Source organism: Giraffa tippelskirchi, chromosome 4, assembly GCF_054371585.1.
Source record: "Giraffa tippelskirchi isolate mGirTip1 chromosome 4, T2T-mGirTip1v1.2.pri, whole genome shotgun sequence".
NCBI classification, from domain to species: domain Eukaryota; kingdom Metazoa; phylum Chordata; class Mammalia; order Artiodactyla; family Giraffidae; genus Giraffa; species Giraffa tippelskirchi.
The window spans coordinates 129811663-129839022 of NC_137278.1; the positions used below are offsets into that span (position 1 = coordinate 129811663).

At 40.7% G+C, this 27360-nt stretch overlaps 2 protein-coding genes across 5 annotated transcripts in view; both read right to left on the reverse strand.

The window, feature by feature from the left end:
• SCN8A (sodium voltage-gated channel alpha subunit 8) overlaps positions 1-27360 on the reverse strand; it is a 196648-nt gene that overhangs the window by 98229 nt on the left and 71059 nt on the right. Inside the window, exon 2 of one of the 2 annotated variants that reach the window (XM_081592339.1) lies at positions 26881-27210. In XM_081592339.1, coding sequence (XP_081448465.1) covers positions 26881-27156 — 276 coding nt within the window. In that variant the 5' untranslated portion in view covers positions 27157-27210. Of the gene's footprint in view, positions 1-26880; positions 27211-27360 lie in introns of those variants that run through there. The other variant, XM_081592340.1, reaches the window with a different exon arrangement.
• The window catches only part of SLC4A8 (solute carrier family 4 member 8), a 200260-nt gene continuing 199520 nt past the window's right edge, over positions 26621-27360 (reverse strand). For 2 of the 3 annotated variants that reach the window (XR_014082642.1, XR_014082646.1), the window contains one exon: positions 26638-27210. The gene's annotated coding sequence lies outside the window, so the exon portion shown is untranslated. Of the gene's footprint in view, positions 27211-27360 lie in introns of all 3 variants that reach the window. The other variant, XR_014082644.1, reaches the window with a different exon arrangement.

Sequence of the window (27360 nt, forward strand, 5' to 3'; positions counted from 1 at the left end):
ACTGCCTTTTTTGGCAGAAATTAACAAGATGATCCTAAGATCTGTATAGAAATTTAAGGGAACCAAATTACAATCTTGAAAAATAAGAACAAAGTTGAGGACTCACACTTCTGCATTTTAAAACTTACGACAAAACTATAATAATCAAAACTGGTACTAACATAAGAATAGCCAAACACATCAATAGGATAGAACTGAGAGTCCAGAAATAAACCCACACACCTACAGTCAACTGATTTTTGACAAGCGTGCCAAGACAATCCAAAGGGGAAAGAACAGTCTTCAATAAATGGTGGTGGGACAAACAGATGCAAAAGAATGAATCTGAACCTCTATCTCACACCCGATGTGAAAATTAACTCAAAATGGATAAAAAACCCAAATGTAAAGGTTAAAACTATAAAACTCAGTGAAGAAAACATAGGTGTAAATCTTTACTTTTGGATTAGGCAACGGTGTCATAGATGGGACACCGAAAGCACAAGCAACCAAGGAAAAAACAGATTAAATTGAACTTCATCAAAATTGAAAACTTCTGTGCAACAAATGACACTATTAAGAAAATGAAAAGACAGCCCAAAGAATGGGTGAAAATATTTGCAAATTGTGTATCTAATAAGGGTTTTAGAGCCAGACTAGATTACAAAAACACCTACAACTCAGTAAGGAGACAAACAATCCAAGTTAAAAATGGGCAAGGATCTGAATAGACATTTCTACAAAGCAGATATACAATCAGCTAATAAGCACATGAAAAGACATTCAATATTATTAGTCATTAGAGAAATGCAAATAAAACCACAATGAGATACCACTTTACACCCATTAGAATGGTAATAATTTTTTAAAAGAACATGGAAAACAACAAATGTTGGCAAGAATATAAAGAAACTGGAACTCTCATATATTATTGGTAGGAATGAAAAATGGTTCAGCCACTTTGGAAAACAGCTGACAGTTCCTCAAAAGTTAAACACTGAGATACCATACGACCTGGCAATTTCACTCCTAGCTATACACCCAGGAGAACTGAAAACAGGTTCACACAAAAATATATACATGGATGTCATAAAAGCATCAAAATACTGCAAAAGTGGAAACAACCCATCAATGGACAAAAACATAAACAAAATGTGGTATGTATCCATATGATGGGGTAGTATCTAGTCTTAAAAGGGTTGAAATTCTGACATAAGCTAAACACTGATGAACCTAGAAGACATTAGGCTAAGTGAAATAAGCCAGACACCAAAGGACAAATATTATATGATTCCACTTACATGAGGTACCTAGAATTAGCAAATACATAGGGACAGAAAGTAGAAGAGAGTTTATAAGGGGCTTTAGGCAGGAGGAATGGAGAGTTATTTTTTAATAGGTATAAGTTTCTGTTTGAGATGATGAAAAAGTTGTGGAAATGGATGGCGGTGAAGGTTGTACAACATGGTGGATATATTTAATACCATTGAATTGTGCCCTTAAGAAAGGTTAAAATGGTAAATTTTGAGTTATATATAGTTTACCACAATAAAAATATATACAGTTGACCCTTGAACAACATAAGTTTGAATGGCGCAGGTCCACCTGTACATGGATTTTTTTTCAAGAGGAAATCCTGCAGTACTACATGACCCACAGTCAGTGGAATCTGCCACTGCGGAAGCACAGATACAAACGAACCACAAGCTCTAAGGGACTGAGGCGTGAGGGCACCACACATGCAGAGGGCTGCCTATAGTTACAGGTGGATTTTCGACTGGGCCCTTCATGCCTGTGTTGTTCAAGGGTTAACGGTATATTATTACCTGAAAAGCGACCAGTAAGGTGTTATTGATAAATTTTTAAAAATCAGTTTTATTCCAAACCAAATAATAGAATCAAGAATAGTAATAGCTAAAAGTGTTTCCTAACCCATTTGGAACTTCAGAAAGATTTAAGGACCTTTTTGAAAAATAAAGACATCTGGGCCAAGAAAAAAAGAAAGGAAGAGAAGTTAAGTATTTATACATGCTACATCATGAGTGAAACTTGAAAAACCTTGTAAAGAGTTCAAACACAAAAGGCCACATACTGTAGGATTCCATTTACATGGAATGTCTAGAATAGGCAGATCCTGATAGAAAGTTGGTTAGCCTATGATTGGATGGAGAGGGGATTAGGAACTCCTTGCTAATGGGTCTCTTTGTTGTGGTTGTTTAGTAGACAAGTCATGTCTGAGTTGTTGTGACCCTATGGACTGTATAGCCCACCAGCTCCTCTTGTCCATGGGATTCTCCAGGCAAGAATACTGGAGTGGGTTGCCATTGCCTTCTGCACAGGATCTTGTGACTCAAGATCAAACCCACGTCACCTGCATTGGCAGGTGGGTTTTTTTACCACTGAGCCACCAGGGAAGCCAGTGGGTCTCTTTAGGATGATGAAAATGTTCTGAAATTAGAAAGTGATGATGGCTTCACAAACTAGTGAATAAAAAGCCAATGAATTGTACATGTTAAAATGGTGGATTTTTTAGCATGTGAACTGTATCTCAATGAAAACAAAAATATCACAAAAATGAACCATATGAGAGGCATAAGACATATTAAAAAGTCTACAGAATGATACCACAAACACCTCTATATCCATCAGTTAACCTAGGAAATAACACCTTAATACGGTTTCTTTCTGCAGCCCTTTCCAACTCCCCCTCCTCCACAGAGGTCAGTGTTACTTTGAATTTGGTACTGAGGTCCCACTTTTTTTTAAAAAAAGACGTTTGTTTAGTTTTGGCTGCGCTGGGTCTTCTTTGCTGCACACAGGTGCTCTCCAGTTGTGGCAAGTAGGGGCTACTCGTCGTTGTGGTGAGCAGGCTTCTCACTGCTCTTGTTGCAGAGCATGGGCTCCATGGCACACAGGCTTCTGCAGCTGCAGCTCACAGGCTCAGTGCCTGTGGCACATGGGCTTAACTGCTCTGCTGCATATGGGATCTTCCCAGACCAGGGATCAAACCCGTGTCCCTTGCACTGGCAGGCAGATTCTTAATCACTAGACCACCAGGGAAGCCCAAGGTCCCACTTTTTTATGATAAACTTGCAATTACTCTGACCTCCCCCTTTCCTGAACTCCTGTTACACTCAGAGTTTGTGTCTTTCGTTATTCTCCAAGCTCTTTTTGTACCCTCCCCTCCACCCGCCACCCCTACTAGGTTTCAAGCTCTTGCAGAGCAGGAAACAACCTCACACTTTCTCCCACAGTTTCAATATAATGTTCCACCCAAGTACTCCCAATACACAGTGGCTGGCAGATTTTTTAAAAGTTCCTGTCCTCTCATCTTCTATTCTTTCCGTTCCTGGCAGAGTCACGCCATTTTCTCCACGATAGAAAAGCAGTGCTGGTGTTGAGCCATATGCCTTCTGGAAATGCTCGATGAAGCATCCCCAGTGGAGAGATTGCACTGAGATCATATTCTTCCTGTACTAGAAGGTACTGGCCCTGGGCCGGCGGTGGTCGGGCGGGTGGGGGGGTGCATAACTGCAGGGAAAACTTAATCCTAAAAGAAAGAGGAAGTAATAGGCTTGGGGTTAGGCTGAAAGAGGTCAAGGGCCGAGCCCTGGCTCTTCCATATTTTGGCCTCTTGAAAGAACAAAGAGCCCTGCTTGAAACGTCTAATCCAATTCTGAGAATATAAAGAAATACTATGTTGTAAAAAAAAACCAACACAGACACACACAGGAAATTAACAAGTGATATAGAATTATTAACAATAGTACACATTTTGTTCTAATTTCACAAAATTTTATGCTAGTGCCCGTTATTTGTTTTCATACCTATTCAAGACTCCACATCGTGTTTAATTGCATTAAGCGGCTTCAGCAGCATACAACAAATTCTGGTAAATTCTCTTTTCATTTTTATTCTATTACAATTTTTTTTCTAATTTTCTTTATTATGGCTTCTTAGATATACCATCATTTAAAAGTGGACATTCAATTTCCAAATACATGGGATTTTGTTTAAAGTATGTTTAATACTAATTTCTCATTTTGATACTAATTTCTCATTTAGATGCTTCCTTCTCTGCAATCACTCTGTTTTTTTCAGTCAACTTTATTGAGACTTTTGATGGCTAAGTCAAAGATCTCTTTTGGTAAATGTCACACTGCACTTGACATATGTGGGTTATTTTCAGATTTCTTTTGATATTGATTTCTAACATAATTCTACAATGATAAGAGAACAGACTCTGTATGATTTCAATACCTTTAGACCATGAAGTTTTTGTATCTTATTTTATATCCCTGAATATATTCCAGTGTCTCCTAATTTACAGTCTATGGGACCTTGAATGAATTTGTATCCTACTGTTGAGTGAAAATTGTATAAATCTTAATTATGTTGAGTTGGTTCACAGTGTTTTTCAGGTCTACTGTATCTTTCTACTTCTCTGTATATTCATTCTATTAATTTTTGAGAGTTTCATATTGAAACTCCAACTTAAAATCTTAATTTACCTACTTAAAAAATAATTGTACAGTGGAACTATATGTAACTTTGTTCTGTATTTTCCAAGTCTCTTGTAAATGTGTTATCATACTTCATAATTCAAAAAAATAAAAACTAAAGAGCCCTGGACTTCCCTGAAATCTCTTCTCTGAAGTACTTGTATTCCTCTGTGTTTCTATAGCAACCCCCTCCAAGAAAATGTCAAGCCTTTTAAATAACCTCCTCATTCAACCTCATAATATTCCCACGAAGTATGTGTGAAGGAGGGATTATTACCCTCTGTGCATTTCACAAAAGCTCAGGAGAGGGATCAGTTCAGTTCAGTTCAGTTCAGTCGCTCAGTCGTGTCCGACTCTCTGCGACCCCATGAATTGCAGCACGCCAGGCCTCTCTGTCCATCACCAACTCCCGGAGTCTACCCAAGTCCATGTTCATCGAGTCGCTGATGCCATCCAACCATCTCATCCTCTGTCGTCCCCTTCTCCTCCCGCCCCCAATCCTACCCAGCATTAGGGTCTTTTCCAATGAGTCAACCCTTCGCATGAGGTGGCCAAAGTATTGGAGTTTCAGCTTCAACATCAGACCTTCCAATGAACACCCAGGATTGATCTCTTTTAGGATGGATTGATTGGATCTCCTTGCAGTCCAAGAAACTCTCAAGAGTCTTCTCCAACACCACAGTTCAAAAGCATCAATTCTGCGGCGCTCAGCTTTCTTCACCGTCCAACTCTCACATCCATACATGACCACTGGAAAAACCATAGCCTTGACTAGACGGACTTTTGTTGGCAAAGTAATGTCTCTGCTTTTAAACATGCTATCTAGGTTGGCCATAACCTTCCTTCCAAGGAGTAAGTGTCTTTTAATTTCATGGCTGCAGTCACCATCAGCAGTGATTCTGGAGCCCAAAAAAGTAAAGTCTGACACTGTTTCCACTGTTTCCCCATCTATTTCCCATGGAGTGATGGGACCAGATGCCATGATCTTAGTTTTCTGAACGTTGAGCTTTAAGCCAACTTTTTCACTCTCCTCCTTCACCTTCATCAAGAGGCTCTTTAGTTCTTCTTCACTTTCTGCCATAAGGGTGGTGTCATCCGCATATCTGAGGTTATTGATACTTCTCCTGGCAATCTTGATTCCAGCTTGTGTTTCTTCCAGCCCAGCGTTTCTCATGATACCACCTATCAAAGGTTAGGCTGCAAGGAGCAACATAAGATGCCAGGTTTAGAGTCTCTTTACAGCTTCTATTTGCCAGATGGAGAAGTAATTCAGTGACAGTACGACAGGGAGTGAGGGGATGGAGTCTCTGGTGGAGGAGAAACCTGAGCCCCTGAGGTACACTGCATGAAGCCTCAGCAACAACGAAAGAAGCGCTGGCCTACGTCCCAGGATCTAAAACCACCAGGCTGGGCCTGTACAAAACCTCCTACCTGCCTTAGAAGAAGATAGGTATCAGAGTTTTTTAAAGTAACAAACTCTGCACCTCCCCAGTCTCTCATCATTTAGCCTGGCCATGATGGCAAGACAGGTCCAGAGGAACCGCTGAGGGTATTTCCTATCTCAGGATCAGAGCCTGCATGGCAGGCACAGAGCAGGTGCTCAGTAAATGCTACCTGAGGACTGAACCAATGCTTGCATGGCTGAGGTGAAGGAAAAGAAAAGGAAGGCATCAGGAAGCTGACAGTGTCAGGGCTTGGCTGAAGGAAAACCAGGAGGGAGCTAGGATTCTAAATGAGTACAGTGATGCGTTGGCAAGGATGATACTGATGATCCTGAGGGAAGCTAGGTCTCTACAGTGAATTTTAAAAAGATGGTTTTGCAGGAGTAAAGGTTTCCTTAAGGATATTTTATGTGTGAAGTAGAAATTTCATAATTAATTTGGATACTGAATACTGCATATAGAATAGTTTAACCATCACTCCTTTCTAAGAATTTAAATCCTCTATCTTTATCAAGTATAAAAACAGGAGATCTTTTTTTCAGCTCAAAGAGGAATAAACCTCTAGTTTACACTAAATGTCCAGAAATGAAGGTGAATCCTCCATACTTCAAAGTAGCAAGCTGTATTACAATGAAGCATACTTTATTGTTAAATAATTAGATTTACATATGCTTAACTTATATGCAGTTTTTCAAATATCATCTTTTGCAAAAAGCAAAATGGTGTTTAGACCAACACAAGGTCTCAAAGCTTAAGAATTTCTTCTTACACTGGGACTTGTAGTGCTTATCTGAGAGAATAATATATATCAGGGGTCAGCAAATCTCTTTGGTAAAGGGTCAGATAGCAAATATTACAGGCTCTATGGGCCATACAGTCCCTGGTGCAGCAACTCAACCCTGCCACTGCAGTTGCAAAAGTAACCATAGACAATATATGCTTCAATAAAACTTTATTTACAGACAAGGAAATTTTAATTTCATAAAATTGTCATACATCACAGAATATTGTTTTTTGTTTTTTTTTTAACTTTTCCCCAATTACTTAAAGGGCTTCCCTGGTGGCTCAGATGGTAAAGAATCTGCCTGCAATGTGGGAGACCTGGGTTCGATCCCTGGGTTGGGACGATCCCCTGGAGAAGGGAAACACTCCATTATTCATGCCTGGAGAATCCCCATGGACAGAGGAGCCTGACAGGCTATGGGGTCACAGAGAGTAGGACACAACTGAGAGACTAAGCACAGACTAAGCACAATCACTTAAAAATGTGAAAACCCTTCTCTGTTTTTTTTTTTTTGGCTGTGCCATGCTTCTTGTGGGATCTTAGTTCCCCAACCAGGGATCGAACCTGTGCCTCTGCACAGTGAAGTGCAGTGTCCTAACCTCCTAACCACTGGACCACTCCGGAAGTCTTGTGAAAACCCATCTTAACTCATGGGCCATACAAAAGCAAATGGCAGAGCTGATCTGGGCCAGGGGTCAAGGCTGGTAAATCCCTGTTTTGTATGAATACCAGTTCTGACATAAGACAGACTGGTTGCTTAAGAATAATCTGATTAGCTTAAAAAAAAAACAAACCCACAGATTCATAAGTCCCACCTCAGAGATTCTGATAAACAAGCTGCAGAGGAACCTATGCTCACCAGGATTTGAGAAGTGCCACATCACCTCTCAGGTATTAAAACACATAGGTTGTCCTTCTTCACCTGTCTCTACCTGGCAGTACGGCCTGGGGGAGCCCCTACAGCTCCCGGATCTCATTTTCCTCAACTCTAACTTAAGAAAGGGGACTGCCTGATGGGTGCGCCCAGCTCCTTTCCAGCTCTGACATCTATGAGCCTACAATTTAGAAAATATATAGAAGCAACCAGTATTGTAAAAGGGCTTCCCTAGGAGCTCAGTTGGTAAAAGAATCCACCCACAATGCAGGAAACGCCGGTTCCATTCCTGGGTCGGGAAGATCCCCTGGAGAAGGGACACGCTACCCACTTCAGTATTCCTGGGCTTCCCTTGTGGCTCAGCTGGTAAAGAATCCGCCCGCAATGTGGGAGACCTGGGTTCAATCCCCGGGTTGGGAAGATCCCCTGAAGGAAGGAAAGGCTAACCACTCCATTATTCTGGCCTGGAGAATTCCAGGGACTATACAGTCCATGAGGTCACAAAGAGTCAGACATGACTGAGTGACTTTCACTTTCACCTTCCAAAATTAAGTGCAACAAAGGGGTAAACCATAGTTTTGAGGAGAAAGCCTACTTTCTATTCATTCCCTCACATTCTATCTGGTGGAACTCTCCTGAGTTAGTTATTTTGCTCTTTTGAGTGAAACTGTCAAGGCTGGGGTCAACAGTGCTTAACATTATCCTGACAATTGTACTTATGTGAGCAGCAGGCAGCATGGGGCAGTCCCATGGCAGTATCATACCATGGGCTGCTTTTTCCCATTCTAGATCCTCTACTTTTATCACCTTTCCTGGGCAGAACAGTGACTATGCAAAAGAGAATGAATAAGGAGGATTGGTGATGGGCTTAATTTAATTAATTTAAAATATATATATACACAAAAGCATTTTAAAGTCATATGCATAGTTGAGTTAAATCTCAGTAGGGGACATAGGGGACAACAGAGGATGAGATGGTTGGATGGCATCACCGACTCAATGGACATGAGTTTGAGTAAACTCTGGGAGTTGGTGATAGACAGGGAGGCCTGGCGTGCTGCAGTCCATTGGTCGCAAAGAGTCAGATACAACTGAGTGACTGAACTGAACTGAACTGAATCATCGTTAAACTGCTGGTAAGAACCCAGAAAAGGAGAGTCACCCTTTGTTCAATCCTGTGCTCCAACACCAGATCCTTTAAAGCCCAGGAGGAGAGCAAAGGACAGCTAGCTTTGGATTCTTACAAGAATATTTCTTAAGCAACAGTCATTTGGTACCCATGAAGTCCAATAATATTTTACCTAATCTATCTTAAATTAGATCTTTGTGAATATCTGCTGGATCATCGAAAAAGCAAGAGAGTTCCAGAAAAGCATCTATTTCTGCTTTATTGACTATGCCAAAGCCTTTGACTGTGTGGATCACAATAAACTGTGGAAAATTCTGAAAGAGATGGGAATACCAGACCATCTGACCTGTCTCTTGAGAGACCTGTATGCAGGTCAGGAAGCAACAGTTAGAACTGGACATGGAACAACAGACTGGTTCAAAATAGGAAAAGGAGTACGTCAAGGTTGTATATTGTCACCCTGCTTATTTAACTTATATGCAGAGTACATCATGAGAAACGCTGGGCTGGAAGCAACACAAGCTGGAATCAAGATTGCTGGGAGAAATACCAATAACCTCAGATAGGGAGATGACACCACCCTTATGGCAGAAAGTGAAGAAGAACTAAAGAGCCTCTTGATGAAGGTGAAAGAGGAGAGTGAAAAAGTTGGCTCAAAGCTCAACATTCAGAAAACTAAGATCATGGCATCTGGTCCCATCACTTCATGGGAAATAGATGGGGAAATAGTGGAAACAGTGTCAGACTTTATTGTTTTGGGCTCCAGAATCACTGCTGATGGTGACTGCAGCCATGAAATTAAAAGACGCTTACTCCTTGGAAGGAAGGTTATGGCCAACCTAGATAGCATATTTAAAAGCAGAGACATTACTTTGCCAACAGAAGTCCATCTAGTCAAGGCTATGGTTTTTCCAGTGGTCATGTATGGATGTGAGAGTTGGACGGTGAAGAAAGCTGAGCGCCGCAGAATTGATGCTTTTGAACTGTGGTGTTGGAGAAGACTCTTGAGAGTCCCTTGGACTGCAAGGAGATCCAATCAATCCATCCTAAAAGAGATCAATCCTGGGTGTTCATTGGAAGGTCTGATGTTGAAGCTGAAACTCCAATACTTTGGCCACCTCATGCGAAGGGTTGACTCATTGGAAAAGACCCTAATGCTGGGTAGGATTGGGGGCGGGAGGAGAAGGGGACGACAGAGGATGAGACGGTTGGATGGCATCGCCGACTCGATGGACATGGGCTTGGGTAGACTCCGGGAGTTGGTGATGGACAGAGAGGCCTGGCGTGCTGCAATTCATGGGGTAGCAAAGAGTCAGACACGACTGAGCGACTGAACTGAACTGAACTGAAGTAAATGAGTTAAAAGGGAAATTGCTATTGAATTGTGGTTTATGGCCCAGGGGAAAATATCAGTTTATAACAATAACCACTGAATGTGTGTGAGTACAAGGCCCATTAGCAGCGGTGGAACAGCTCTTAACGAGTTATGGCATAGAGTATTAATAAATGTGTCATGCTGGCATAAGATGAGCCTTCTGAAAAGTGCAGGCTTTTCATTTCTAATTAGCTATGTGGGGCTTGAAGCACACATTGAAGAAGCTTTGCCACTGCTAACACCAGGTAAGAGGCATTCCCTTCAGGGTCTACATAAGGAGCAGCGACATTGTGCAAGGCCAAGTACGAGCTCATTCATATTCATGCCAAACAAATCCTAGCACATGGTGAACACAATGCAATAAATGCACACAGTTACCAAAGTACTGCATGTAGCCAACTCATGAGCTATCCCCCACCCTCACCCTGTGACTGGGTTAATTTCTTTAGCCATTCAAAATGTACACATTAAAATAATAAAGTGTGCATAAATTGGAAAGAACATTACAGAGAACTCAGTGTATGGCTGCAGTACATCACAAACAGAAAGCTTCCTAGAGAGAGGTTTATTATCCAGTCCGGGTTTGCTGTGGGTCACAAGGCCCAGGAGGGCAGTTCTCCACCCAACCAGATTCTTTCGCCCCTAAGAGGTCATCATTTCCACCAGGGCAAAGGGGACCTGTAGGCACCTGAGGGCCTTCTGGGTCTAATGAACATCCAGGGGCTCAGGGATGGAGCTAATCTACAAAGGGGGAGGTGGGAATCAATACCCTTTGGCTCCATCTGCTATAACTGTTATCCACACTGCTTTATGACAGTCTCCCAGAGTTTGGACCCTAGATCCTAACTGTTTTGACTTCTGGAGCTGCCTAATCCTCTCATCTTTAAATGACTTCTCTAGCCTTAAATTCTTGCCTGCTACCCTAATATATATATATATATATATATATATATATATACACACCTTATTCTCCCAGATCTATGTACCTCTTCTGAACCAGGTAACTAGCTGATTAGACTTTTAGTAGTTGTTAGTTCTTTCCTTCCTAAGTATAAATTTTTTATTCTGGTAACTTCTAACAGCAAATCCTCTCTGCCTAATGGTTTCAGAGTGTGCATGCACACAGAGGTACTCTTCTACCAATAATACAAATACAGCTGATTAGAAAAACAGCTATAACAGTGATAAGAGAAGTAGTGACCAGTAGTAGCCAATTGTCCACTAATCAACAGCTATTTGGCATTCGCTTCTGAGTAATTACTCAGAATTAGCAGGCAACAAATAAATGTCCTTTCAAAATTTCCCTGTTTTAATAAAGAGAAGCATGATGCTAAATCTAAACAGATTCTACCTCAGACTAGGAAGCTGTTCAGACATAAATGACCTGTACTGTCAAAATGACTATACCATGTTACAGGGAGTCCTGGTGTCTTTTATTTACTTATATATTTATTATATTTTGGAAATTTTTTTTTGCCACACCACATGGCCTATGTGATCTAGCTCCCTGACCAGGAATTGAACCCATGCCCCCTGCAGTGGAAGCATGGAGTTATAACCACTGGACTGCTAGAAATCCCAAATTATATACTGTACTTTTTGGGGGGTGGGGATGGGGGTGGGCTGCACCACATGGCTTGCAGAATCTAAGTTGCTCAACCAGTGACTGAACCCAGGCTTCTGCAGTTAAAGCACCAAATCCTAACCACTAGGCCACCAGGGAACTTCCCTGATGCCTTTCTTAATGCTAATCTGCTCAGTGGGTCCCTCAAGTAAAATGACAATTATAGTCCCAACGTGCCCTAGGAAAGGCTCCAGCAAAGGCACAACTGGCCTGAATTTACAGAGTACCTGTGCCCTGATACCCAGCTTAGAAATACTGAACCGAAAAGCAGGACATTAGGACACAGGCAATTTTTTTTTCCTTTAGGCTTATACTTCTGTTTGAACTACATGAATATTTGTAGCCTTCCTCCTCCAAGGCTATTTCACTATACTGAGAACAGAGCGAGAGGCCTTTAAATTCCATGTTTATATTTTTACTTCCCTTACTTATTAATAACTGCACCTGTGAGTCTATTTGAAGAAATAACATTTAGCTTGTATTAAGCATTTACTATGCAGAAGGAACCCTACTGAGATGCCTTTTACAATACCTGTCTCACAGCAACCACTTGATAAAGAAGGTATATTTTACTAATAATGAAATTGCAACACAAAGGTCAACTTGCCCAAGACCACCGTTATTTCGTGGTAGAACTTAGAACTGAACCAAGGCAATCTAACGCCAAAGCCTATTCTCTTAATTATCACATCATACTGCAATTTTTTAAAAACTTCAAAACTACTTATCAACTCTAACTCCTCACTTTATAGACAAGAAACCAAGCACAAGGATTTCCCTGGTGGTCCAGTGGTGAAGAACCCACCTTCCAATGCAGGAGACACCAGTTTGACCCCTGGTCTGGGAAGATCCCACATACTGCAGAGCAACTAAGCCTGTGAGCCACAACTACTGAGCTCATGTGTCTAGAAGCCATGCTCTGAAACAAGAGAAGCCACCGCAATGAGAAGCCCTTGCACCGCAACTTGAGAAAGCCTGCACGCAGCAACGAAGACCCAGCATAGCCAAAAATAAATTTTAAAAAAATAAAAAATTAAAAAAAAAAGAGAGAAAGAAATCAAACACAGTGTGCTCTGCTCAAGCTGAGTCATCTGATTCAAATCTCAGACCAATGAAGAAATCATTTTTACTAAATACTTTAAGCTCTGACAAAAAAGAAAGCCCCCTGCACATGCCAGAGACATCACAGCAGCTGTGTATGGTATATTCCCAAGTTAAGCTCGATGAAGATGATGCCAGCATCCCATCTCTCTGTGGCTTTGTTGGTTCCCAGTGCTTCTGCATATACTTTCTCATTTGCTTTGACCTTGTGACCCCCATGTCCTCCAACCCACATCTGGATCAGGTGACACTGATTCCTGCCTACATCCTGATCACAGGAAGACATACTGGCAGAACAGTAGCTGCTTCAGCGCTGAGCCAGAATGCTCCTGCTCCCCGAGGCAGGGCGGCTCTACCTGGCCTCCCTTCCTCACCATCCTTCAATCAAATTTGCTGTTGATTTCCTTCTCCCTTACGCTCTTGGGTTCCCCAGCCTGCAGCTGCTCTAGGGTAAAGAAGAAGGTGGATTTAGTATGTAAAGCATACTAATGCCTTTCTTCATTGCACTGTGCTCATACCCTAGAATTTCTTCCCACTCTCCTCTTTCTTAGAAAGCAGGAGAGTAGAAAGGTTTGGAGGCTTTGGGGCCACCTTGATTCAAGATCCAGCTTTGTTACTTATTAGCCGTTATGATTTTAGGCAACTAACTCAGGTTGCCATGGCTCCATTTTCTTATGGATGAAATACAGATAATGACTGACAGTACCTATTTTATCAGATTATGTGGGTTAAATGAAAATTCACAAAAAGTCCTGACTACAGTGCCTGGCCCAGAATAAGGACTCAAAACAAATGGAATTACGATGATGCTGTTGCTGTCACACAGACCATTGCTGCTCCCTCTGTCCCTTGGCAGGGTGGCAGGAGGAGACTCTCAGGGCTAATATTCAACTTATTTAGTGTTCACACACGTGGCACAAGCCAGTAGGACCCTTGTGCATAAGCTAGACCAAGAGTCTACAGTCACTAGGGCCAAAGTCACAGGACACTGCACTGGTTCAAAATGGGCCCCAGAGGTTATTTCACACTGAGAACTCCAGTAGCAGGAGAAAATTAAAACTGCTGAGTATGTACACAGTGGGGTCCAACCTGCCTCTCTCCTTTATCTCCTGTCTCACCAGACCACACCCCACGCTCCAGTCACAGTGAACTCATGGTTCTAAACACTTTAATGTTGCACATACCTCTCTGTCTTTTCATGTACTGTTCTTTAGACCCAAACTACTCTTTCTTCTCTTCTCCAGCAAGTGAAATGTTTATTAAACATACTTTAATACTTCAAGGTACAGTTCAAATATCACCTTTTCAACATTCAACTTTCTCACACAGAATTACCCTTCCTTCCAGTGTGTTCCCACTACACTTTGTACTTACTTCTGTTACAGCACTTAATACAGTATTGTCATTTTGTTTACACACTGATCTCCCTCATTGGACCCCGAGATCCTTACAGGCTTTTAAAGTGCTGCACTCGGTATGCCAGCAAATATGGAAAACTCAGCAGTGGTCACAGGACTGAAAAAGGTCAGTTTTCATTCCAATACGAAAGAAAGGCAATGCCAAAGAATGTTCAAACTACACACAACTGCACTCATTTCACATGCCAGCAAAGTAATGCTCAAAATTCTCCAAGCCAGGCTTCAACAGTATGTGAACTGAGAACTTCCAGATGTTCAAGCTGGATTTAGAAAAGGCAGAGGAACCAGAGATCAAATTGCCAACATCCACTGGATCATAGAAAAAGCAAGGGAATTCCAGAAAAACATCTACTTCTGTTTCATTGACTGCATTAAAGCCTTTGACTGTGTGGATCACAACAAACTGTGGAAAATTCTTAAAGAGATGGGAATACCAGACCACCTTACCTGCCTCCTGAGAAATCTATATGCAGGTCAAGAAGCAACAGTTAGAACCAAACATGGAACAACAAACATGGTTCCAAACTGGGAAAGGAGTACATCAAGGCTGTATATTGTCACCCTGCTTATTTAACTTCTATGCAGAGTACATCATGTGAAATGCCAGGCTGAATCACAAACTGGAATCAAGATTGCTGGGAGAATTATCAACAACCTCAGATACACAGATGATACCACCCAGAAAGCAAAAGAGGAAAGCAAAGAGGAACATAAAATGCCTCTTGATGAAGATGAAAGAGGAGAGTGAAAAAGCTGGCTTAAAACTCAACATTCAAAAAACGAAGATCACGGCATCTGGCCCCATCACTTCATGGCAAATAGATGGGGAAACAATGGAAACAGAGAGACTTTATTTTCTTGGGCTTCAAAATCACTGCAGATGGTGACTGCAGCCACAAAATTAAAAGACACTTGCCCCTTGGAAGAAAAGCTATAACAAACCTAGACAGCATATTAAAAAGCAGAAACATTACTTTGCTGACAAAGGTCCGTCTAGTCAAAGCTATGGTTTTTCCAGTAGTCATGTATGGATGTGACAGTTGGACCATAAAGAAGGCTGAGTGCCAAAGAATTGATGCTTTTTAGCTGTGGTGTCGGAGCAGACTCTTGAGAGTCCCTTGGACTGCAAGGAGATCAAACCAGTCAATCCTAAAGGAAATCAATCCTGAATATTCATTAGAAGGACTGATGCTGAAGCTTGAATACTTTGGCCACCTGATACGAAAAGCCAACTTGTTAGAAAAGACTGATGCGGGGAAAGATTAAAGGCGGGATAAGAAGAGGACGACAGAGGACGAGATGGTTGGAGGGCATCACCGACTCAATGGATGTGAGTTTGAGCAAGCTCCGAGAGATGGTGAAGGATAGGGAAGCCTGGCGTGCTGCAGTCCATGGGGTCACAAAGAGTCAGGCACGACTGAGCAACTGACTGAACAACAACAACTGTGACTTTCTTATGTTAGCATGCAGAAGATGTCATATAATACCTGTCTGGGACAAGGTAGACAGTTCATACATATTTGCTGACTGTATGAATGAATCTCTTAATCATGAGGAAATGATGTAGCTAAAATTAACCAACTTATTACTATATCCAACTTTATGCAAGGTGTCTAATTGACCTTTTCCACTCTGTAGCTCATCCACTCATAAAAATTCATTAATTTTAGTTTGAAAAGTTTTCTTATCTTTTCTATATCTTAGATTGAGGCAGTGCAAGGCCTCATAGGCAGGGCCTCATATTGAGGCAGTGCAAAATGACAGAAATTATCTAAAAATGACAGTAGAAAATAAAACTTGCAATACACTCTCTAGAGACAGCATGGCATGGTAGAAAGATGAGTATTAAATTTACAGATCCCAGGAACTGAAACCTGCCTCTTCCACACACTAGGTGAGGGAATTTCAGCAGTACATTAATGTTTCTGAGCCAAAACTTTTTCTCACTTGTAAAAATGTGCAAAAATGTGACAGTTCCCTAATATTGGTGATCCTCAGTAATATAGAAAATTGGAGAGGCATTAATAATACCTAGAATTTGGGTGGTATCATCAACTAAAACAGCAGATGAAATAAGATAAGTAGGTTTGAGGGAAGAAAATTAGTTCAATTTTGAATACACTGAGTTGCCTACGGGAAGTCCAGATAGAGATGCCTGGCAAGACACTGAATATTTAAGGAGTGTTCTAGGCTGGAGCTATAGACTCAAGAGTAGTGAGAGAATGGATGAGATCAGTCAGGAAGAGTGTGCCAAGTGAGAGGAACACGGGCCAAGGAATGAACCCACGGGAATGTCAACACTTAAGGGAAAGGTGGAAGAAATGAAGGAGAAAGAACAGAAAGAATAGTCTGAGATGTAAGGTGAATTAGGCCAGGGAAGTAAAGAATCAAGAGCTGCAAGAATCAGGGAGTCATAAATAGTGCCAAATACAGCAAAGAGGTTCAGTGAGATAAGAACTGAAAAAAATGTCCATTAGATTTGGCAATTTGCGATCATGGAGGATCTTATACTGAGAATGCGGTCAAGAGGGGAGGAGGAGAGTCAGGCTGCAAGGATGGAGGAGTGGGTGGGAGATGCATGGGTGGTGAGGGCATGGAAAAGGCTACTCTTTAAAAGCTTCAGTGGCATGGAAAGAGAGATTATGCCTCCTGGGGGTATGGGGTCAACTGTGGGTTGATGAAGATGAGAAGGCTTTGAGTATGTTTATAGGCTGAGGGGAAGAACCACTCTGAAAGGGAAAGACTGAAAGCACAGGAGGAAAGAGAGGGGATAACTGAGAGAGTAAAGTGCTAGAGAAGGTTGAAAGGCAGGATCAAAGGCACAAGGAGAAGGACTGACCTTGAGAAGTAGATGGGTTGGGTACCTGATCCTCTGAAATTGGGGGACTCTTTTATTCAAACTTAATTTCACAGGCCAAAGTTTGTAGACTCACAGTGTCTGGAATATGACTGCTTCTTCAGAGCAAGTATCAAACATGCTGCTAGAATCAGAGTTGACAGAAATTTCATTTCATGGGGAAATCTTAATCTTGAATTCTGCCAAACAGAGTCATACATAAAGAATTTACAGCTCATGTGAATTTAGAATCAATCAGTAAGAGAAGCATCCCGCTGTATAATGATGTCACAGTCTTACTCTCCTTGACCTAGAAGGGATTTAAAATATGGTAAATTATAGATCTAATAAATTAGAGAAGATGATCAATATCACTGCAATCTTGAGACACTCTTCAACATTTAAATGGTCATTATTAAATACCCCATTCAACAGGTTAATTCTTAATAGAATAAAATTATTTCATGACCTATACTCTGGAGAAACTAGCAGAGACCAATTCCTAAAATTACCAGTCACTGGGATTTTATGGTTCACGTGATTTGCTAATAATAATAATACACATCCAAGAATTCAGGTAAAAGTTGTTATACCACAATGTGGCTCAGAACTTTGGAGCTGCAACTCAGAACTTGTACAAGGTCTAGGGAGGACCTGAGGTTCTTTTCTGGGGAAAATGCTAGGTTTATCTATAGGTGCCCCTATAGCTCACATGAATGCTGAAACCTACTGAACTCCTACCTATGTAAAAATCTGAGACTGGCAAACTCAACACAGTGACAATACTGGCTTTTACACAACTCAGAATATCTGTGGTATGGGTCCTTTCAAAGATTATAATTTAGTGCTTGCTAAAAGTCTATTTAAGACACTGAATATTTAAGACAGCATTGTAGCCCTAGATTCTTCTGGATTCTCCAAGTTTAGGTCTCTGTACCAAGGTTAGAGTACCACAGTCTTTAAAGTACTTGGACTCTATTAACTTTATTAATGTACCTATCGCTACCTGCAATAATTTTATTTCTTTAATAGTTTATTATCTGTCTCCCCAACAAAAACTAACTTCCAAACATAATATATAGAACTTGCCTGCTTTGTTCTCAAGGGCATGGAACAGAACCTGCTGCTGTTGCTGCCGCTAAGTCGCTTCAGTTGTGTCCAACTCTGTGCGACCCCATAGATGGCAGCCCACCAGGCTCCGCCATCCCTGGGATTCTCCAGGCAAGAACACTGGAGTAGGCTGCCATTTCCTTCTCCAATGCATGAAAGTGAAAAGTGAAAGTGAAGCCGCTCAGTTGTGTCCAACTTTTCGCGACCCCATGGACTGCAGCCTACCAGGCTTCTCCGTCCATGGGATTTTCCAGGCAAGAGTACTGGAATGGGTTGCCATTGCCTTCTCCAGGAACAGAACCTAGGTATGTAGAAATTGCTCAATTACAATTTATCAAATTGTCAGATAAAGGACTGAATGTCCTCAAGCCTCTACAATCAATCACAAATTCCTATCAATTTATACTCACTTTTGATGTCACCAAGTCCCCTCACTTTTCACTTCCACCGCTATAGTTTGTTTAGACCCTCACTATCACTACTTCATAGCTGGCTGCTCTGTCCAAGTTCTCTTTCCCTCTGGTCCATACCACACATCACTGTCACATTCACCTCCTGAAAGCACAACTTTAATCACATATCCTTACCCCCATTCAAAACTCTTCAGTAGTTCTCTATTACTTAACAAGTGAAGACCAGACTTCTCAGTCTAATATTACAAGTTCTCCGTGACTTGGTTCCAGCACTCCCTTCCCAGACTCATTGCCCACTCTCCAAATTCCAATCAAATGAGACGATTCAGTTTTCTCTTACCCTGTCCTATGCCCTGGTTTCTGAGTCTTTGTTCATATTCTTCTCTCTGCCTATAATGTTACAGTCTATCCCTCATTTCTAAAATCCAAATCCTAATCCAAACATTATTCCTATTATGAAGTAAATAAGGCCTGTCCTGAGGCCCCTTATCAAAAGTGATATCACACTACACACTATTATGTTGTAAGCTACATAAGGGTAAAAAACTGACTTTATTAATCTTTGTTTCCCACAAGCGAACCCAATACCCTAAAGGCCTCACACAGACGAAGTACTCAAGAAGTACTGATTGAATAAACAGATCATATTTTATACAAGACAACCCAAACTAATATATATCCCATGTCAGCTTCTCTCATTTCCTTTATAGTCAGTTAATACTGGGAGGGTAACACAACTCCCACAGCCAAGAAAGCAGCAAAACAATAAAAGAAGACATGACAGAACAACTTAGAATATTCAGGAAATTACATCCTTTGTATAATAAAGACTTGAGACCAATAAATCAAGAAGAGCACTAGGTAGAGGCTATCACCTAATGGTCTTTTGATGACATCGCTCCTAATTCTAAGGCTCTGCAAGAGGAGAGATCAGACTGGTGGCACTTAACAGTGGCTCAGTCCTCCAAAATCTCCAAAATATCAGGACACCTATTTCCTGATCTACTTGCTCAGCCTCTAAAGGAAACTAATTCTTCAGGAAAGGAAACCATACACTGGTAATCAGTCTTTTCCCCCGGAGAGTTCCATTCAGTTTGGTAGATGGGAAAACTTTTCATTTGGGGAAAAAAAAAACCATGATGTACCCTTTCATGTTCAAAGCACTTAGAAAAGTACATTGTGTTTTCATATGCATTATTTCATAAGACTAACTTATTCATTTAACAGATATGGGTGGAACACTTACTACAGGGCATGAACACACTGCTCTGGCTAATGAGTATACAAGAGGATAAACAAACAAATATATCATATACTAGGTGTATAATGGAGAAAAATGAAGCAGGGCTGGTACAATAGGCTGTTTTGTTTCGTATTTTTTAGGCAAGAAATATTCTTCACAAAAGCACTGTAGGATACCTGGGAGCTCAGTTATTAGCATAATTTTAATTTTCCAGATTAGGGAGACTGAGATGGTGAATGGTTAAGTGACATGCCGGAGATTCTCCAGAATCAGGTGGAAATGGGCTTAGAAACAAGGTTTCCTAACTTCTGGGCTATCACTAAAGCTATAAAAGAGGAATGTGATTTAAGAATGCTTAAGTTCCTTTCCGTCTAGATAATGATACTCAGGGAATAGAAAAGAACCCTGTATATGAATGTCATTAACCCATCAACCTTATAATTACCTTCCAGCCACTGGCTCACAAGTATTTGCCTCAATTTGATTTGATGAATAAAATAATGGAAACATTTTGTTTTTTTATATTGTTGCAAAACAGTTTTTTAAAACAAAGTTTTAAAACACATAATTTTTATTTAAAACGGAAAGCAGCATCTAGGCTTATTATGCAAAAATAGGCAATGTATTACTGTATTAGCAATATTTCAAATCACACCTAATGAACATACTCTCCTTTAACTATCTCTGCTCTGCACACCTGTTGAAAGTGTGTGAAACTAGATTCAGCAAGGATTTTCTGCCAGGAGCTCATGGGTCTGTGTTTGTGAGAGAGCCTTAACAGTTCTTCATTTGAGGAAGCTGATGGCACTAATAATACTAGTGAGGTAAGGAGAAAATTGTCAACATCGCTGGGAACAAGGGGCCCTGCCATACCTAACCTGTTGTTGTTCAGTCGCTCAGTCATGTCTGACTCTTTGAGACTCCATGGACTACAGCACACCAGGCTTCCCTGTCCTTCACTATCTCCTGGAGTTTGCTCAAACTCATGTCCATTGAGTCAGTGATACCATCCAACCATATCATCCTCTTGTCCCTTTCGTCTCCTGCCCTCAATCTTTCCCAGCATCAGGGTCTTTTTCAGTGAGTTGGCTCTTTGCATCAGGTGGCCAAAGTATTGGAGGTTAAACCTAAAACCCACTTCTTATCAAAGGTAGGGTTGAGATCTGAATGTGTTAAAGAAATTTAAGAGGAGAAATCAGTTCCAATGTAAAGAATCAAGTTAGGCTATAAAGAAGAAGAGGCCTCAGGGCTAGGCCTGGATGAATCGGGAGAGTGTCACTAGGTGAAGTTAAAGGACAGAGTATATTCCAAGAGGAGGAAATGAAGACCAGAAGGCAGGGGGGACATTAGAGAAACAGAATAGCTTGCTACAGCTAAAACACATGTGATAGGCATACATGCAAAATACAACTAGATATAAGCCCAACTCTTACTTTGCAGATATTACAGATAAGGAAATTGAAGCCCAGAGAATTTAAGTGATTTGGCCAAGGGCAGACAAGGGGCAAAGGCAGAACTAAAATGAAGGTTTTTATATTCCCAGTAGGTGCTCTTTTCACTGTACCATTCTGCTGGTAAGCTGGGGGACTGATAATTGAAAGGAAAGATAATTTCCTTTAAAAGTAAAAAAATGTGAAGACTCAGGTTAAGTAAAAGTGTTGAGTGTTAGTTGCTCAGTCGTGTCTGACTCTACAGACTGTAGCCTGCCAGGCTCCTCTGTCCAGGGATTTCTTCAGGCAAGAATACAGGAATGGGTAGCCATTCCCTTCTCCAGGCGATCTTCCTGACCCAGGGATTGAACCTGGATCTCCTGCATTGCAGGCAGATTCTTTATGGTCTGAGCCATCAGGGAAGTTCTGGTTAAATAAATTCCCTCCAAATTATAGGTATAGCTGAACAGTGGTAGCAGTACTGATACTGAGCCCAAGCCTCTCAAAAAAATTGTCCAGGGCTACCAGACTACTTAGAGCTCCTTCACTTGAGAAGGTAAAATACTGGAGCTAACACAAAGACTTTCCTTTCCCTGAGAAGCATGGCATTTCTTAGGACCCATGCTAAGAAGGGTTATTACAACACAGGAATTATCAGGGATGTGAATGAAAAAGCAGATTTTGTTTTTTTTCCCCTGTCTCCATATTTGCATGCCTAGCTTCAGAAGAACTGAACCAACTGAGACAGAAGGTCAATTAATGAAAAATTAGAAAAGTGGAAAACTAGAAACTTGTTGTAACAAATTGACAGGAGGCATTGGCTTTTGACAAAGTTATTTTACATTATTAAACTTATGAAATGAGCAGGCTGAACTAGATGATGTCTAAGGCCACCATATTCTAGTTTTCTATGATTCTAGGTTGACTCCAATTTGCAGGAAAAGACAGACATGAAAATTTGATGGTAAACTGAACTTTGGGAAACCATATGTAATTTTTTAATGCAATAGGTATGTGCCCTATTTAAAAGCACATAATCAATCCTATAATTTGGATTTTTGTCTATAGGACCTTCTTACAAGAGGGTATATCCACTGAACAAAAAGGATACATGTAACAGTCATTGGTTTTAAGGAACAGGAGAAATAGTAGAAGCTAACTCTGAAGGCCTTCTTTCAACTTAATCCATAGCTTTTCTTGCTGCCATCTTAAGACAGATCTTAGAAATATACACGGCCATTTAAAATTCAACAAATTGCTATAAACAAACATGGCCCATTCTTTTTAACTTTGCATAGTATTTCATAAAACAAAAAAATCAAGAGTCATTTAACCACTTATATACAGATAATAAGTAATTTTTAAAAATTCAACAAGTTATTATTAAGAATTGGAGAGTATAGTTTGTAGTGAAGACAGAAAGACTCTGAGCAACAGAGAAAAAGTGCTTGGTTTGATTCACTAAAGAAAGTGTGGAAGGGGAGAAATGAACTGAAAATTTACCCTGATAAAACTTGAGATTCCACAGTATGAAAGAAGGGAAAACAAACAACAAAATTAAGACTTTAATTGACTTTAAAAAATAACAGAAAAAAAACCAAGAACAAAGGCACTCAGGTCAGTTCAAGTTCCTAAAAATACTTGTTTGTTTTTGCTTGTACATATACTGTATAAATAGCTTCCCTCATAGCTCAATCGGTAAAGAATCTGCCTGCAATGCAGGAGACCTGGGTTCAATTCCTGGGTCAGGAAGATCCCCTGGAGAAGGAAATGGCAACCCATTCCAGTATTTTTGCCTGGAGAATCCCATGGACAGAGGAGCCTAGCAGGCTACATACAATCCATGGGGTCACAAGAGTTGGACACAATTTAGTGACTAAACCACCACCACCATATTGTGTAAAGAAACTCTGGAAGATCCTACTAACAGTGCTTACCTGTTCAGGGAGGCAGGGCATGCACAGATGAGAGACAGGTTTAAAGGGAAGACTTTTTACTGAGGTCTTCTTTACTGAATAGCTTTTACTGACTTTTTAACCATAGAAATATATTACCTATTTTATTTTTATTTTTTGGCTATACCACACAGCTTGTGGGATCTTAGTTCCTCAGCCAAGGATCAAACCCACACCCCCTGCAGTGGAAGGGAGTCTTAACCACTGGATCACCAGGGAAGTCCTTATATTACCTATTTTTAATATTAAATACATTTAAAAGTTTAAATGTCCTTTAAATTCAATTATTTGCAGGTAACACTTGAAAAACAAGAAAGTCAAAGAACAGAGACATCCAAACAAAGTACCAAGAGGCGAAGAACATGTAGCACTAGGAGGTCTGAGACAATCCAAAGAAAGGATGATTTGGATTGTGGAGGACCATCTGGGGAAGTCAGGTGAAATGTTGAATGAACACCGCTGTTCAGGGCCCCAAGCAACTCATGACAGCTCACACCAGTACCAGCTTGTACATCGGTATCTTGAAAATAGGATACACATGTCTTATGGCCCTGTGTCCCTGGACACTGTAAAGCCTACAGTGGGATGAAACCAGAACTTTACTAACAGGGAACCAGTTTTCTTTCATCCTCTAAAACAAAGAGAGAAGGAAATGAGAAACCAGTTTCCATAAGTCCTAAAAATGATCAATGACGTAGAAAACGAGAACCAAAAAGAAAAAATTAAGAAATCCATTTGTAGCATTAAGCAAAGAAAAGAGATTTTACTTTGCAAGAATTACTTAAGGCACCCCTTGAGAAACAAACAGAAAGGAATGTCCTCTTAAAGTCATTTCTCCTCTCAGGATGTTTTGGTTTGTGGGTTGATTCCCAGTGTGCTTCCTTGTAGGGGAGACCTTGCTAATTTGGCCCAATGAAAGGCCTATTTAGTAAGAAGTATTAGTAATGCTGGTGAAGATATGCAAGTGACTTTGAACAAGCCTATTTCTTTAATCAACTGAAAAAGTTCTTATTTAAAAAAAAAATTAATACCTCTGAAGTGCTACTAATGCTCTCTCTTGTCATAGGTGTTTATTTGCTTTATAATAATCATTAAACTAAGCATTTATATTTTATATATATATAAAAGCATTTATATTTTAAGAATTTTTCCACATGGTGGTATATTTCAGGTTTTTTTTTTTAAAGAAATTTTAAAAATACAATTAAAGTTATCCTTTCCATAAACTATTTACCCTGTGGTGAGGCCAAAGGCCGAAATCAGATTTCCTATCATGAAGAGTCAGTCCCCTACTGGAGTGCCATTAACATCTGGCCTACCCAAAAAAGGGTAGCCATTAGGGCCAGAGACCCACTGTCTTTGGGTCCTCACTTCCAAGTGAGCACCACTGAAGTCTAAGGCACTGGGAATGAAAAGAGGCTGTCTACAGGGCAGGAACCAGGGGGAAAGGCATGCAAAGGAAAACTAGGTTCTGACAATGAATCTAGTTCTCTGTATTTTCAGCCAGTTTTAGGAGAACGAAATTTAATTTGTATCTGAGTTGGAAAAAAAAACAGTTCAAATAAAAGCAAAGAGGTTTTAGCCACCTGAAAGGCCAGAGTCCAAAGGGCTTTACCTATCGGTTTATTGCCATAAGGCTTCTCTGGTGGCTCAGACGGTAAAGAGTCTGCCTGCAATGTGGGAGACCCAGGTTCGATCCCTGGGTCGACAAGATCCCCTGGAGAAGGAAATGGCAACCCATTCCAGTACTCTTGCCTGGAAAATCCCAGTCAGAGGAGTCAGGTTGGCTACAGTCCATGGGGTCGCAAAGAGTTGGACACGACTGAGAGACTTCACTTTCACTTTATTGCCATAAGAGTATTTTCTGAAAAAGTTCTACTAAGACTATGGATGCAAGAGCAGGAAAGTGGAGGGAAATATATCTTAAAATATTTCAAAATTTTACAATCAATGAAATATTCTTCTAAAAACAGCCTAAGATTCCATGTTTCCTTATTCACTAACCCAGACATTTAAACCTTGTCTCCTTCCTCATCCACCTACCCCTAATTCAGCAAAGGCCCAGATTAAAAATTTAGATTTTAAAAGAGGGATGAGTAAATAAGGAAATCAAAGACAGTTTATGAAAACTTAGCCCTAGAATTTGACACTTGACAAAGTCCTTAGAAGTCTTGCTCAACTTCTCAGTTTCTAGATGAGACATTTAGGCACAGAGTGGTGAAGTGACTTACCATGAACTAGTTTTGAGAAGATTTTTTCTTTATTTACTACTTTTACCCCCCTTGAACTATTTGTGGCAGCTTAAAAAACACACATACTAAAAAGATAACTACAAATAATAAACATGGTGAATTATGATAGAGCAAGGATTTCTTCTAGTATAGTACTTTTTATATCATATGATGTTTTGTTCCTTAAACTTTCTAAATTTCCCAGTGGAAGTTATAGGCTACTGATCCTGCTTTGCTCCTAGCAGACAGCTGTTCTGAGCTGAAAGAGAAGTACGCAGGTAAAGGGCCATTTTGTGGAGACAATTACTCAACTGTTTTTGCCACTCAGAACTAAGATGTCTCCACAACTATAGCTTAATCAAGAGATCTGTTCGCCTCAAGTCCTACTTCTGCCCCACTGTTAAGACAAAGAAACAGAAATTTCTTCCCAAACTGAGACTGAAAGGCAATTTTAGTTAAGGTCAGTTTAGAAGGCAGTTTGGTTAATAAAGGCAGTTCAGTTAAGCTTTATATTTGCAAATATATAATTACACAAAGTCCTTTCCCCCTTCATCTGGAAACACCTATGGATTTAATTCTTTCAATGACATCTGCCAAATGAGGGATCTCTAAAATGCTATCTGATGTCAGCCTTTAGCATTTATGGCTAACTACTTGGCTATTGGATTAACTGGGGGCTTTGCTTCTTCACTTGTTGCTTAGTTTCAAAAGATAATCATGAGAAAGAAACCCAAAGTCTGGTCAAATATGTTAGAGAAATTTGTAACTCTTGGCCAAATGAAGATTAGTATTTCCTTCACTCACACTCCCCACTAGCAGGAATAACAGAACTGACTCTCATGTAAGAATCAGTGCTGGCGGAACTCGGACAACTGTGTAACAAGGCCAAAGACCTGGTCTTCTCACTGGTCCAGTTTGGTTTACTCTATTCTATTCCTGTCCCCAGTGGTTATGATCTAATGTCACAAAGGAGGCTAGGTTAGAGTACAAATTCATCTCCATTATATTAACAACAGGCTCTGTTGATACTGCAATAACAATATCATTTTTATAGTTAAAGATAGGATTCTGAATGTGTGTGTGAGCAAGATTCTACAGGGCTGTACCATCTCTCACTATGCCATCTTTTCTTGCACTATATCAAGCAGTCCCCATTTCATTTATGTACCCCCTCTTTTTTTTTAATAAATCTTTTTTCTGATTTAACATGGAGCCCAAAACAAAAGTCTTATTAACAGACTGAGAAGTCCCAAGACCCAAAAATGACTCTTGGTATCAATTAAACCAAAAAAGAACCCCCATAAACTGTAACTGAAACAAAAGTTTAACTACTTATCCAAACTCTGGCAAAGAGACACAACTCTTTCTCCTCTCTCCCCTAAGCCCCTTAGGAAAGGGGCATCTGAAGCTGCTGCTGCTTCTCCTCCAACTCACTTTCTGCGTCAAATAGTATGGGTCAAAGTCCTCCAGGGGAACCGCGACCAAGCCTTGTGGGATGTCCCCATAGATGAAAGGCAAACTCTTCCCTGCCTCCAGGTCACTGTTTGGCTTGGGCTTGCTGTCCTCATCGTCCTCGCGATGACTGCCATCAGCCTTGGGCGGTTTCTTGAGCTTGCTCTCGGCAATGCGCCTCTCGATGTTTGCCAGTGACTCAGGGGTGAAAGGCTTGAAACTATCAGGGCCTGGTGGTGCGAGCAGCCGTGCTGCCATCTTCTCATCCTGCAGCAGCTTCGTTAGTTATGCTGCGTCCAGGACAGGTCAGCTCTGGAAGAAACAGCAACACAGACAGCATTAATCAATCACTACTCTAAAAGGAGGCCAGACCAAACCATCTCACGCTCAACCTCTATTCACAGTCTTCGCAACATGTAATTTCTTCCATGACATGGTTATTTTTCTCTTCAGAAAATCTGT